Source organism: Neopsephotus bourkii, unplaced genomic scaffold (genome assembly GCF_033783945.1).
Source record: "Neopsephotus bourkii isolate Nb327-2 ecotype Australia unplaced genomic scaffold, CSIRO-AGI_Nbou_v1 NB_234, whole genome shotgun sequence".
NCBI classification, from domain to species: domain Eukaryota; kingdom Metazoa; phylum Chordata; class Aves; order Psittaciformes; family Psittacidae; genus Neopsephotus; species Neopsephotus bourkii.
Window position 1 is genome coordinate 6,124,164 of NW_026900744.1, and position 13,956 is coordinate 6,138,119.

Here is a 13,956-nt window from a genome sequence, read left to right on the forward strand (position 1 = left end):
TGGGCAAGTTTAGGCTCAGGTTTAGGATCAGTTTAGGATCATGTTTTGCATGAATACAGATCTGGAAAGCCGGTGACTGATGTCCAAGTTAAGGGAAGGAAAGACAGCCCCAGGCTTGGTGAGGGACCTGACTTTGACTTAATCAAATGAAGCAAGGAAACACTGGCCGGCACCAGCTGTCATTACTAGTGCAGCCTTTCCCGGGCACCATGCAGACCAACAGAGTTCTCAGCACCAGCAGCACTGATCTTTCCCAGATGAAGTAATGGCATGAGTGCTGAGACCCACTCTGGTGGCCGCATCACTCAGCAAGGGGATGGTGGCTTTCTCCGCTGCAGCCAGTGTAAAAGGGGAGGTCGACGGGCTCCCACGGGGCCGGAGAAACGCGGTCTGGCGCGGCGCCGACGTCGAGGCGCGGCCACGCGGCTAGGCAGGACGAAGGGGCGGTGCGACGGCGCGGAACTACAAACCCCAGCGTGCCCCGCGCGGCGGCCAGGGCTGTGCGCCTGCGTCAGGGGGCGCGGCGGGGAGGAAGCCCCGCCCCCGGCGGCGGCAGGAGGCGCTGCGGTTGGCCGGCGGCGCTGCCGCTCAGAGCGGGGTCGGGGGTCAGAGTGCGCGGAGGTGAGTGGCGGTGTTGGGGACTCGTGGTGCGGAGTGTGTGCGGGGCGGGGGGGCAGGGCCGGCCCGGAGGGGCCCCCGCCGCGTGGGGGGGAACGGCCCCGCCGGGCAGGGGGCGGAGGCACGGTTGCGGCAGGGCCCGGCCGGCGCGGGGGCCCGGCAGGCCCGGTGGAGGCGTGGGGCCGCCGTGGCCCGGGGCGGGGGGTGGAGGCCTGGCCCAGAGGGGGGAGATGAGGGGGGCGCGGCCTGGCCTCTCCCCCGGGTGGCGGGGCCTGCGCTGGGGCGGCGGCCCGAGCCCGGGAGTGTGGGGTGGCCAGCCGGGCTGCGGGCCGGGGCAGGGCGGTGCCGGGGGTGTGGGGAGGCCGGGGAGGGGGTGGCCACGGCCCCAGGGGTGGGCACGGGGCGGTGGCGGGCAGGCGTGGTGGCACCTCGTCCGCTCGACGCCGAGACCCGGCTCCTCTGCGCCGGAGCGCGGGACTGCCGGGCCCTCCGTTCTCCAGGCTGTACTTCGGTGGAAGTGTGGAGGGCGGCGGTGGCAGCGGGCCCCCGAGCGGGATCCCAGCCGGAGCGGGATTCGTTGCTGTTGGGGCATGAGGAAGGGAGAATCGGCTGTGTACCCGGGGGGGTGTGTGCGGGGGGAGTAGGAGGCAGCAGCAATGGGGACTTTCATGTTCCTTTGGGATGTGAAGGTTCCTAGATGGCAGTGGTTGGGGGAATAAGAGATTTGGTTGGGATTTCTTTCCTTTCTATTTTTTTATGCTGTGAGGTTGAACTTGTCACTTGTCTTGGATCTTGAGACTGGAGTAAACTTGAGAAGGCTTGGAAGTGCAGGATCTATTTACTTGTTTTCTGACTGGCAGTAGGGATTTCTTTTCTTGCTACTGTACTGTTACAGGTGTTTCTTCTAAGCTCCCATGCTGTTACAGGTGTTCTTTCTAAACACAGATGTATGAAAAGGTGTTGTTGTTTTTTCCTTACATTCTGTCTTTTGCAAGTCCTGTGTCTGGTGGTTTTACATGATCATTGTTGGCCTGCTTGCTAATAAGTCTGGTATTTGTTTCACTACTTCTTTACTTACCTGCTTTTCTTACTAAGCTTTTGGGTTCAGAAATGGGTGGATTGACAGCTCCTGCTTAGTCTGAACTCTTTATACTCAGTTGCAATGCAAGGGACCAGCAAGTGTTCCAATAGGCTAATGCTTGCGCTGTGCCTTGGGAAGGACGAGGTGCACAGGACACCGGGCAGATACATCTCAATGGCACATGTCCCATCAGGTGCTGTTAGTTGTTTTAGAATTTTATGTATTTCACTCTTTTTAATGGTAACTGGAATTTATTTTATTCTTTAGTTGTTGCTTGCAACATTGTAGCATCTTGTATCACTTGATGTTGAAAGCCGGTGTTTGAACTTGTGTTTCCAAGAATGAATTACTCTGAAGTGATGTGTTAGAAGTCCAGGTACTCTTCAGCGTCTGCACTTGGGAAATTTGATTTCAGATGGTTTTGGTTCCTTTTTCACGTATGGAATTCTGGCCTTTGTAACTGGTTTTTCATGTTAATTTACAGTGTGTTAATTTAATGCTTGTCTTGTTTCAAAGAGTGGACATTTCATGGTTGTTGTTCATCTCAAACTGGGTTTTTTCCTACACAAGTGATGTGTTGGGGAGTTTTGTGGGTGAGTTTGGTTTTTTTTTTTAAATTAGTATGTGTAGCCAAGACAGATTTGAGTGTTACCAAAATCCAAAAGGAGAAACCCATTAAAGCATTAAAAAGAAAATGCTTATGTGCTTCATGCTAAATAAAGAAGTCCTTGGATTCAGTATACACTGATATGACCTGAAGTGTCTGCCCTGCAGTTGAGAGATACCCAAAGTGAGTTTGATTCCTTTAGGAGGCCCTACCGCAGCTGTTTCAGTGCTTATATTGTTTTGGTTTTGTTAACGTTGGTAGGCCTTAATTTTGTTTTCTTTTCCTATTATTTTTTCCCCCTTTTTGGAAGAGGCTTAAATCTGTGAGGCTTTTGCACTTGGCTGCTCAGTATTGATCCAGTAGCCGCCTCCAGTGGAGTGCCGTGAGACCGTAGAGCACAGTGCATGTATCACAAGTCTGTCCTTGGGTCTGAAGCATGTGTTTTTGCTGGAAATGGTCATCCTGAGTGTTTTCCTCCAGTCATGCTGAGCTAACATACCAGCATGGGACAATGGTAAACAGGGGAGTGAGGGAAGAAGAGCACAAGCTATGGCTCTCAAACTGTAATCTAGAGCAGAGATGCTGGCTGTTGCTGCTAGATGCCATTTGGCAACTTTTCTCTCCCCTAACAGAAGTTACCTGTGCTGGGCAAATGGCAGCTGAGAAGCTGTATTCTCTCCAGGTACATTGTGCAGGTACTTTACTCTGACCCACTCCCACCCCCAGAACAAGTTTGTTGTTTTTTTTTAATTCAACTGCATTTGTTGCAGTTGTTTGTTTTTTGGGTTTTGTTGTGGTTTTTTTTCTGTGGTTGAATATTAGGCTCAACATCTTCCCTGGCTGGTTTTCCAGGCTTACTGAGGCAGGGTTGTCTGGAAACCATGGGACACCTACTGGAAATGTTCCTCATTGTAGCTGCTGCTCTGCTTGGAGCATTTGCTTGTCTACCGGGACAGAGCTTTGGCAGAGTAGACTTCCTTTTAACACTTCTGGAGTTTATTTGTGAAGATCAAAAGTGACGAGTGTATTGAGCAATGCAAGTGATGTATCCCCAAATCCAGACTGAGATTCATTTGACACTCGCAGGCGTTGACCTTCAAGTTCTTCTTGATTCTTCTGAATTCTTCAGATAACGAAGGTGTGCAGTTGTAGAAATAGTTTGAATAACTGTGGCATTCATGTGTATGAAGATCAAGTAATTATGCGTGCTAGATTCCATTAAACAAAGGGTAGCCTGCTATGTCTCCTTTCCACTAAATTAGGCCAATATGTAATAGTAGCATTTACTGACTAGAAGCGTAGTAGCTACAAATCTCTTACTTCTGGCACTGGGAGCTGTGCTGTGGATCAAGAGCACTGAAATGCCATAAATCTCTGAACTTGCTCCAAAGAGCAGAGCTGGGAAAGTTTGAATGAAAACTAAGATGTGTTATTTTTTGACAGCGAATGGACTGACCATTGGAACAAGCTGTCTGAAGGTAGTGGAGAGCCTCCATGCTTGCTGCTGCAATTCAAGGCCAGAAACTTTCTGAAAGATACTCAAGCCTTTGGGCTCAATTCAGGAGTGATGAAGTGGAAACTTTATGGCCAGCATTACGTGAGGTTCAGGCAGAATGGTCCAGCGGGCTTCTTGAATCTGAGTTTTATGTGTTTATGCTGCTAAAGCTCAGATACCTTCTCCATTACCTGCAAGTGCCATGCCATCCCACATGTCTGTCCTGTTCTGAGTATGTGGCTTGGTGAGTGGCTGAGCCAACCAACAGCTCCCAGTGGCTCATATTCCTCCCACTTCTGCCAGTGTGAGCCCATCCTCTCCTTTGAGCTTTGGCACTCACCCAGCCTGTCCCTGAGCTGATTCATCCCACTAAACCAGCAGGAAACTATCTTGTTTTAATTGTGTCTTATTCTGGCTCCATTAGTCCTTTTATAGGGTCCTGAACTTGAGTCATCTTAGAAAGGGGCCAGACAAGCTCAGGAACTGGTGTAAACTAATTAGCAGGAGAGTAAAACAGAGAGGGAAGGACAGGCCTGACTCCTTTTGGCTTCCCAGAACTATTGGCTTGGTTAACCCCATTTTGTGTAGCTTCACCCTGGAGCATTTTCTTATGGCTCCCATGCAGAGGCAGGACACTGGACTAAGGGATTCTTGGTCTGATCCTCTGCAAATGGTCTTTCCCTTAATACCAAATCTGCTCTTCCACTGCAGCTTTCCAGTCTTTTTCTGTATGCATCTGTGTTGTTGCTTCTTTGGTTTAATTTTTGTTGTTTCCTTCCTTTACTTTTCCTCTAAGTGACCAGTCCTTTACTTTGTGGAACTTCTTTAGACTCCAACTTACACCCATGTAGCTATCCACAACTACTCTAGGAGAATGTTTAAAAATGCACAGCAAAGCCTGTCTTAGGAGACCAGTCACAAAAAATGGATTGCTTAGCAGAGGTGGCCTAATAAAATTGGAGTGGAATTGTACTGTGCATCTTTGGGACAGCTTCTAGTTGGTCTGTTTGGATGAGTTCACCTGTGGAAGTCGCATGTGTTTCACTGTGTTGTCAAGTGAACTGAGATGTGTTTGTTTCCCAGCCTCATAGGGTGCAATAGCCCCAGGAGGTGCTTCCCTAACTAATCAGCGCTTTCTTCGCTCATTGTGATCTCGCAAGCCATCTCCTCTGTGGTGTCACAATGGAAGAGATTCTGGTGCTGTGACATAGCTGACATTAGCTGGTGGTGCCTGTGACATATCAGCCAAGGAATGCAGCGGGAAGAATGAGCTCAAGAATGGGACAGACCTTCCATAACCCAAGAGTGCCCTCCATCCTTTAGGCCACCCTTTCTGTGTTCACTTATCTCCTCTATAATGACCAATATAGAGGGAAGCCGGTGCCTATATAGAGTGAATTGGGGTTTTTCAGTTGAACTACCAAGATGCAGATACCTCCTAGATGAGTGGTTGCCTGCCTTTGCTCCTGTAACCCTCATCCTTCTTTTCTCTTACCCTCACTTGTTGTATTGCATCTAATTTTAGACTGTAAGTTCTTGAGAACAGGGACCTCTTCATCTGTAGTGGGAAGAGGCTGCGTATGATTGTGGAGTGCTGTAAAAACAAAATGATTGATGCCAAGTTGTATCTGAGCTGAGTAATGATGGGACAGCATATAGGCATCCTGTGGCAATGCTTGGGAAAATTCTGTTATGCATTTTCCAAAACACAGGCTTGGTTATCTAGCAGGGCCGGAGACAAACCCAGCCAAAAGTGAAGGGAGTGCAACCATAAAGTGTACTGGATTCATGTACAAGGGATGATACCATGAGGTTAACGAAGTAAAGAAGCAAATTTACCTGTCTAAAACTATGTGGCATTATTAAAATGGTTCTGAAAGCTTTGTGTTTTGTTGTTTGTTTTACTTTATCTGTTTTTTCTGGATTTGTTTTGTTGGGGTTTTTCCAAGTTTGGATTGTAAGAGTGGATAAGCTGCTTTTGGTCATAGTCTCTTGTTTCCTGCTTTGCAGGCTAGCCAGGTGCTGTCATTTTTTGGACTGTTGTTCATATAATGAAATACTTGGGTTTGGCTTAAGATTGGTTTAAAAAAAATATATGGAGTTATCTCTATTGTTCTTCAGTTAAATCTTCACACAACTGAAATATGGGCTCACATTTGACCTCTGAGTATGCATTTGAACAGCTACCAAAAGGGAAGTTTGTTACGCTCTGTTCCAGGTGTTCCTAAATGTACCCAGTTTTGTTATACAAAAAGCATCTTTATTACCCTATCTTTTTACCTTTTATATTTATAATTTAATAAAATGAGACACTATAATTTAATAAAGTAAGGAAAACCTGACTTACGTTTTGGATTTCTTTTGGCTGCTCTAGCCTTAAATTCAGTTGTCTGTAAGAGACCAGGAGTTGCAGCTTTTCCCAAGGATTAAAAGGAAGCATGAAACTCCCAAAGCTTGGTTGCTTTTATTTTTTTAATTTGGGTTTGTCTTGTCCTTTAGATTGGTATGGGGATTTTTTTGTTTTTTAATATCTTAAAGGGCCATATTGCTATAACAGAGTAATTTGTGTGTAAGTGGAGGTACCAACCTGAACTTAGGTGTTGGTCTTCTTGCTCCCTCTCCACATCAGCTTATCAAACCGGGCAGTGCAGGGGAGTATTTTGGGGTTGAAGGCAAGCTGTTAAAGTCATGCCTTGTCTTACTGCTAGGTACTTTAATTAGATGTGGTTGTAGAAGGTAAATATTATGTGCAAAAAGCCCATTAGCTCAAGTTCATAGGCTAATTCATCTCTCCATTGATGGATTTGAATCCTCTGCAGCTCTGGGGCTGCCCCGCAGGTAGGAGAGAGCACTTTCAGTGCCTTGCTGGCTTTTGTCACCAGCATTCTCCATGTGGCAGGAGTTCCTTGCCCCTTGTCCTCCCTAAGCAGCTTCCCCAGTAGGAAGCCTGGAGCATGATGGGTGCCAGTGCAGGTTCTCTGCTTCGTACTTGGTGGGGTCCCTGGCAAGCCGGTGGCTGCAGCTGGCACTTGCCTTTCTCTTGGCTTTCCTCACTTGCTGGTGTTCAAACTGTCATGATTTAGTATCATGTTCTCAGACCACTAAACAAGCAAGAGCTGGGTTAGCCTGAGCTTGTCTTGTTCCCTGCAGGTAACTGATTTCCAGATCAGATGTTTTTTCTAATGACTTAAAGACAACTGTTGATTAGATGATGTCATGCGTGGCACATGCTGCTATACAGCACATAACACAAACTTTATCTTCCAGCTGAAACCCACCACACATGGCTGTTTCCCATGTTACTGGGTGTTGCAAATATAAAGCGCTGTCACATTTTCCTAGGTCTGTGTGCAATCTGTCAGAATAATTCCTGAGGTCCAGCCTCAGTTCGTGGTCCCATTATGTTTCATATGTATCTGTGTAAGGAATCGGAGGGAGCTGTGTGATATGAAATATTAACCTAGTAGTGCTGAATGCCAGATGTGACAGCTTGCCCTGTCTGAGATTATATTGTGATCCTGTGTGTGTAAGAAATATATGTGGTGTTTTACATAGGCTTGGAAATGGAATCACTGAACATGTGGGTTTATATGGGTAGAGCTGGGTTTCTAATTTTTGAAGCTGCATTGCTTGCATTGTTGTCTGTTGGAAAAAGTACAGGATAATTATGAGTGCTTTGCATTGTCATAGCCGTTATAAATGCTTTACGTGACTTCTAATAAAGTCTGTTTGCTCACCAGCGATCTCATGCTCTGACCTTGCCAAAGAAGATGATGTGAGGTCTTCCCAGGGCACCTAGAGCAGTGTCTGGGTAAACATGCAGTTAAAACTTCATTTCGTTAAAGGTGCACAGTTTGCAGTGGGGTTGCCCTTATTTGTATGCCATCTGTGTAGGGGAATCAGCATGCAATACCCCACTCATGCACCTTTTTTTAGAGCATTGCTCCTTCTGCTACATGGGAGAACAGGGAGGGAGGCTGATTTTAGGATGGGGAGCCTGATCCTGTCATTAGACATGGACCACCTGTGGAAGCTGTTAATGTAAACAGGCACTAGATGTTGGCTGTTATTTCCCTGTGCTGATGTCCCATGGCACCTGTGGGACACAGGCCTGTTGGCATCTGGAGTGGTGCTGCCATGGCTGCGTGGTGCCGTGCCTGAATCCTGCCCAGATGGCTGGTTTACCTTTGCTGTGTAGCTCAGTGGCTTGGGAACCTCTGCACTACTGTGCATGGTGTGGCCAGCCCGAAGGTTTGTGGGGTTCATGTCTGATGCCCTGGTCTTGCTGGTTGAGATAAATTAGAGAGGTACTGATCTTGCTGCATGTGGGTGGATTATATATGTTTTATTGCCTGTGTTTGATATAGGGGTTGGAGCCTGCCTGCCTCCCCCACTCCAACTGTGTGTTTTACTTTATGCAGTAGGCTAAAGACCAGGTTTTACTGCAACTAACTTACAAGCTGCTTTGTTCTGAGATGTTATGTTTGCTGTGATGTGCCTTCAGATTCATAGCCGGTAGTTTGAAGGTTTAAAGCACGTGTATCTTAAATAGTTCTTATCTGATAAAGTATGTATATTATCTGGGGCAGGTTAGAAGTGAATATAACTTCTATTTGGCTGTGATGCTTTATTAATGACAGTAAAAGCAGTAGATGGAAAAGCAGTAAGTAGAACTGAGTCCCTTTAGGATAAAGACAGTGTTGGGCTCTTCATTATGGTTTTGTAACTTGAGTTTTCAGTTTTCCAGGTTCCTGCTGCCTGACACACTGCTTTAAGAAAGCAAGCACCCCCCCAGAATGTGAAAGCCACAAGGTGGGGATGTATTTATGCTATGGAATTGGCAGTGTGGGCATTGGCTCAGTCTTAAATGTCTCATCTCCTTTGATTTTTGCCTTTCACTCAAAACCTTGGAAAGGGAAGGTTACCAAATGCGTGTTTACTCGAGGCACACAACGTGCTCAGCCGCAATTATCTCCTAATCTGGTCCTTTCGAGTTTCTCTGGTCTCGCAGGTAAATACAGATTTAGCTGTTATTCAAGGCATATTATTTACCTCATTAAGTGTGTGTTTTGGCACGTGCATTGTTTACCTGACGGACTAACGGATGGGAGAGAGCAAACGCGGTCTTTTGTGCAAACAGCCACTTTGTTCATGGGCAATGGTGAGTCCTCTGTTTTGCCTTGCCCATTTCAGTTCCATCTCTCATAGCAGGCACTTCCAGCCCTTCACAGTGGTGCCAACAGCGAGTGCAGACACAGGGAGGGCTCAGAAACCAAGCGGGTGGGATGGAGGTCTTGCCCAGAGCCTTGGGCAGCAGGACCAACCATGAGGATGGAGGGATGGATTTAAATCTCTGTATAGCAAGGTGTGTGTATATATATGTGCACACACAGAGGGGTGCTTCTGTCCTTGTTCAAGAAGATTGTGTTGTTGCAGGTTACCTGTTCTGCTGTCACTGTACCCAGCTGTGTAACACCTCCATGAGTTGGGCTTGACCTCTCATCTGATAGATCTGTTAACAGCCCTGAGGCTGACCTGCCTTGGACAGTGACAGTCCTGTTGAGTTTTTCCTGGAATGTCTTAAAAGAAAAAGCATGGGGCAATCCAGGGAGTCTCACATGGATAATGTATTTTATTACATAGCATTTGTTAAATAGAAGCATCAGAAAGTGATGGCCGGGTGAGGTATTTCTTTGGGAGGGAGCCTGTAACCTTATAGAGTCCTGCTTGTATTTAGAGTTCCTGAAGTCCCTGGGTGTGGGTTTGTTTAACCAATATTCTTTGAGAGCTACCTGAAGGAAGACATAGAGTGTAGCACTAGAATCACATCTCTGAGAAACCTCATGCACAGAGCAAATGAGTATTTCCCCTGGGGAGGAGCCTTCCAGCCACCAGAAGCATGGATTTGTAATGGAAGTGGGAGGTTTTGGTGCAACTAAACAGGTGTTTCAGGGCCAAGCTGTTTGGATGGGTTGTAGTGCTGATATATGTATTGTTGTATTGAATTCCTACCATGTATCAGAAGTATATGAAAAGACAAAAAGCCTCCTCAGAATCACAGAATGGTTGGGGTTAGAAGGGACCTCTGGAGATCATCTGTTTCAGTGGGGTTTAGAACAGATTTTCTATGGTTTGTGTTGTGTTCTGCTATGATAATGTTCAGCAAGGGGCTGCAGCCTGGTGCCTGGAGCCATGACTGTTGTGTGTCTCATAGTTATTAATTTAGAGCTGTTGCAGTGGTTAACTTCCAGTTGCCTGTAATTCTGGACGCCTTGAGCTCAGTCCAACTGTCATCTGTCGTGTTTAGAGGAGGGTACTGTTACTTCAGGTTTCCAGTGCTGGAACCTCCACTGGGGAGCAAGAGGAAATCACTGTCAGAGGACAGTAGAGAGATGCTGACAGAGATGAGATGTATGTCTGCATGAGTAACGTGAGTCTCTCTTCAGTTTCAGATGCCTCTGGATGTTCAATGATAGCACTCCTCCATACTGGAGCAGCAAAGTTTCCCCAAAACTTACTTCCAAGGGCAAGACAAGCTGTGTGCTCCCTCCTCCCAGCTGGTGTTCTCGAAGGGTGCAGCTCCATCATAAGCAGGAAACTGGCGTCCCACGGCTTTGGAGCTTGCATGGCAGCAATGTCATCCTTCCCTCCACAGAGATATCACTACTTCCTAGTGCTGGATTTTGAGGCTACATGTGATAAACCACAGATTCATCCTCAGGTAAATAGTCAGTCCTGTTAAATATCCTCTTGCAGGTTGCTGCTGCTCTTCTGAGAGGTGGAAGGAAAAAGCACAGTGCTGGCTCACTCATTTTCTCTGGTTTGTCCCACCTTTCTGTTACTGGTCCTCCAGAGCTCTTGCCAGTTACTTGCTCTCTCAGGAGCAATGCCAAGACTGTTTAGTGGGAATGAAATGGAGGAGCCTGTTTTCCATTGAGGAAGTAACAACTCACATGTAACTGAAACCATCTCTTAAGTCATCTTATGAGATGCTTGTCATCTGCCTGAACGAGGAGGAGAGTAAGAATTTTTTGGCTGGGAACCTGCCTTAGTAGTGTACTCATGGCAACCTTGCTTGATTCTGCAAGGAAAAAGGCTGTTGGTAGCCAAAAGCTTTAGGACAAGAATAGTCTGAATGATATATGTGCAACATAATGGTGTTTCTAAGTAGAGAAGAACAATATTTTGGAGCTGTCTGATTTTGCTGCACTTATCTTGCCTGTGTGTTAACTCTGGATTGTAATGAGATGAGTTCAGTTTCACAGAGATTTTTGTGGTGACTTACCACTTGAGATGTATACAGATCCAGATGAAGTACAGTAGAGCGTATTAGTAAATATATTTTCAGTTGTCAGCCAGATGGGCCTAGGTTTTCCATTTAAATTAGAAAACTGCTAAAAAGGGGTAAAAAAACCCCTAAACCCCAAACAACCAACATTGGGTTAGTAACATATAAACAGAATTTCTGAGTTTCTAAAATGAACTTGGATTTCTCATCCTCATCTGCCAAGCAATTGGCCTTGTATATACTGAAGTCTAAGTGGTTTTCGTGTGTTCATATCTCTTGTTTCCCTTGCACTTGTTGAAGGGATGCTGTAAGGGTCAAATTTGACTCCTCTCATCCCCCGTAGTGACCTGGTGAGTGCCACCTGCCTCTTGTGTTTCTTGGAAAATGAACAGCAAATTCCCTGCTCTTTTGCTGGGTCTTTATGAGAGGCTGTTGGGGTTGTGCATCCAGTTCTGCTAGCAAGGTCTTAACTGCTCTCCAAGTGAGATGTCAGGCTATTTCCTGTGTGTTCTGCCTCGGGTGCACGGACCTGTCAAAGCTGTAAATTGGATCTACCTTGTCCCTTTGGATATGGGCTTGGTCTGTGCACATTTTGATGCAAAACCATGATGCATGTGGAGGTAGTTTACAGCTGGCAGTAAAAAGGAGCATGAGTGGAATATGATTACTACTGTTTTAAGGAGCTTTGTCCCCAAGTCCTTGCCAGGGAAAGTAATGGTCTGGGCCAATGCAGATATGCTATATATTTTGTTGGTGAGATAGCACCTTTAACGTGGAGATGTTCTTCAGTGTTGTTTTTCTAGTCTGCTGTGTTTAGTGCCTGTCTGTATCAAATCATGTGTGGAAAGGGTTGTCAGTTCTTCACATCCTCACCAGCAAATTAGAGAAATAAAGAAATGGCTCTTGCTACATGGGAATCAGTGTAGCTGCAAAGGCAGAAGGCAGCTGCCAGAATTGGGCAACTTCATAAAATAAGACTTTAGTTTATGCCCCTACCTACATCTTACTTATCTTTTTGCTGACCAGCATGGCTTTTGTTCTCTTCACTGCTGGGCTGTATGTTATGGTGAGCAAACTGTGCCATGTATTTCAGTGGTATTTTGTGCAGGGTTTTAGTGGCAGGTTCTTGCACTGAAGCGGTGGCAGACAGGTTTTGGAGGTTTGGTCTGAGGACACACCTGAGACCTAGGAATGGTCAGGTGGTGATCTTCACCATGATCCTGATTCTTTTTCTGCTTTTGTTTTAATACCTGCAAAATAGAAATCTAGATCAATGAAATTCAAATGCATTGGAATTTGGCAAGGAGGCTGCATAGACAGAGCTAAGCTGTGATCCAGGTTACATTAGAGGGGTAGGCATATCTAAACTTAGCCAGCTCAGACTAAAAGTCTCACAGAGTGCACTTGTCACCATGCAGCACATTTCACATTTCTCACTAACTGCTCTTCAAACTATTCTGGGTTCTTTCAAGAAACAACTGGGAAGAGGTGTCCTTTTATCTATACCAAGGTGTGCAACTGCCACATCTGCTTCCCCTCACGCTCTTCTGCTCGCTGGCTTTATCCCTGGGGAAACTCTTCATGCTCATTCGGGAGCCCTGAAGACTCCTTTATTTCCATTCCTTTTCATGCTGCCCAATCCCTATTGAAGGTCTGGTGGTAATGGGGATCAAGGAGGGTCAAGGGCAGTGATGTTCCCCTGGGAAGCAATGATCACTGCCTCTTGCTGCCCATACTGCTTTACCCATGGTCTCGTTCCCAAGACAGGGACAACTGAATGATGTGTCTGTTCCTGAGATGCTGTGATTTATAGACTCACCTTGTAATGGGAGTGGATGTTTATTTCCACCAAATTTAGGCTGTAGCAACAGATGTGCAGTCCCTGCTGAACTCCCTGCTCAGAGCGAGTAGATGCATGATAGGCAAGCTGCCTTGGGAGCCATAGCCTAGGCTCAGAGAACTTCCTAGGAGGAATATGTCCCTGAAATCACAAACCTGCTCCAGGAGGAGTCTGGGAAGCAGACTGTGAGGTATCTTCTGTGTGTTTCACAAGCAGTGCTCTGTGGAGCCTGCATCACAGCAATCCTATCCCAGGACAGGAATGCAGAAGGTGGCTCACACAAGTGATGGAGACTGTCAAAATCTTACCCAGAGGCGGATAATGGAGATGTGCTTGCCTATTCTATCTAGACATCCCCCTGTAGCAGCTTTCTTCTTGCGTGGTTTTTGTGCGTCTGTTAAGCTCAGTACATCAGAAATCACCTGCCAAAATCTTTATTAAGGATGATTGTGAATTGCTGAAAAGTAGAAGAAATTCAGGCTTGTTTCCCATGGCAACTTTAACTCTGCACTCTTGTGCATAAGTATTACAGTGGAATATTAATCTGCAATTACCTGTCTTCACGCAGTTTAGGTTTGGGTGTAGTTTTAAATACCCAGTTCTCAATTCAGCTTCTTACAATGTTGTTTCAAGAGAAATGCCATTAAAACTGCATGTAACAGTGACTTAAAGTCATCTTTTTAGTAAAAGTAAGTAAAATAATATATGTATTTATCATCTTCTTGCCAATTATGGCTGTTGATATGCCATTCTTGTGTCAGAATGCTTTAAGTTCTAGAGTGACAGGAAACAGTTCATGTAAAAGCTGCTTCAGATGGGTTTTTCCGTTTGTGTTAATTTTTTGAACAATGTTTTGAAAAAACTTTTAGAGGCTTATAGCTAATTCCTCTCAGCAATAAAAATCTTGCTAAAAGCACATGAATATCCATAGCTCAACATCCTACAAGATGCATCTGAAATTAAAGAGATGCTGTTCTTTTTTAGTCATGTTTTCCGTGTGTCACGTGCTTCACTGCAGTTCTGTTGG

General features: G+C 45.9%; 1 protein-coding gene across 7 annotated transcripts in view; it reads left to right on the top strand.

Annotated features, from left to right (window-relative positions):
• Positions 1 to 492: 492 nt before the first annotated feature.
• Positions 493 to 13,956, top strand: part of ERI3 (ERI1 exoribonuclease family member 3) — a 130,539-nt gene continuing 117,075 nt past the window's right edge. For 6 of the 7 annotated variants that reach the window (XM_061345039.1, XM_061345041.1, XM_061345042.1 and 3 more), the window contains exons 1-2: positions 493 to 621; positions 10,248 to 10,522. In XM_061345039.1, coding sequence (XP_061201023.1) covers positions 10,271 to 10,522 — 252 coding nt within the window. In that variant the 5' untranslated portion in view covers positions 493 to 621; positions 10,248 to 10,270. The other variant, XM_061345040.1, reaches the window with a different exon arrangement.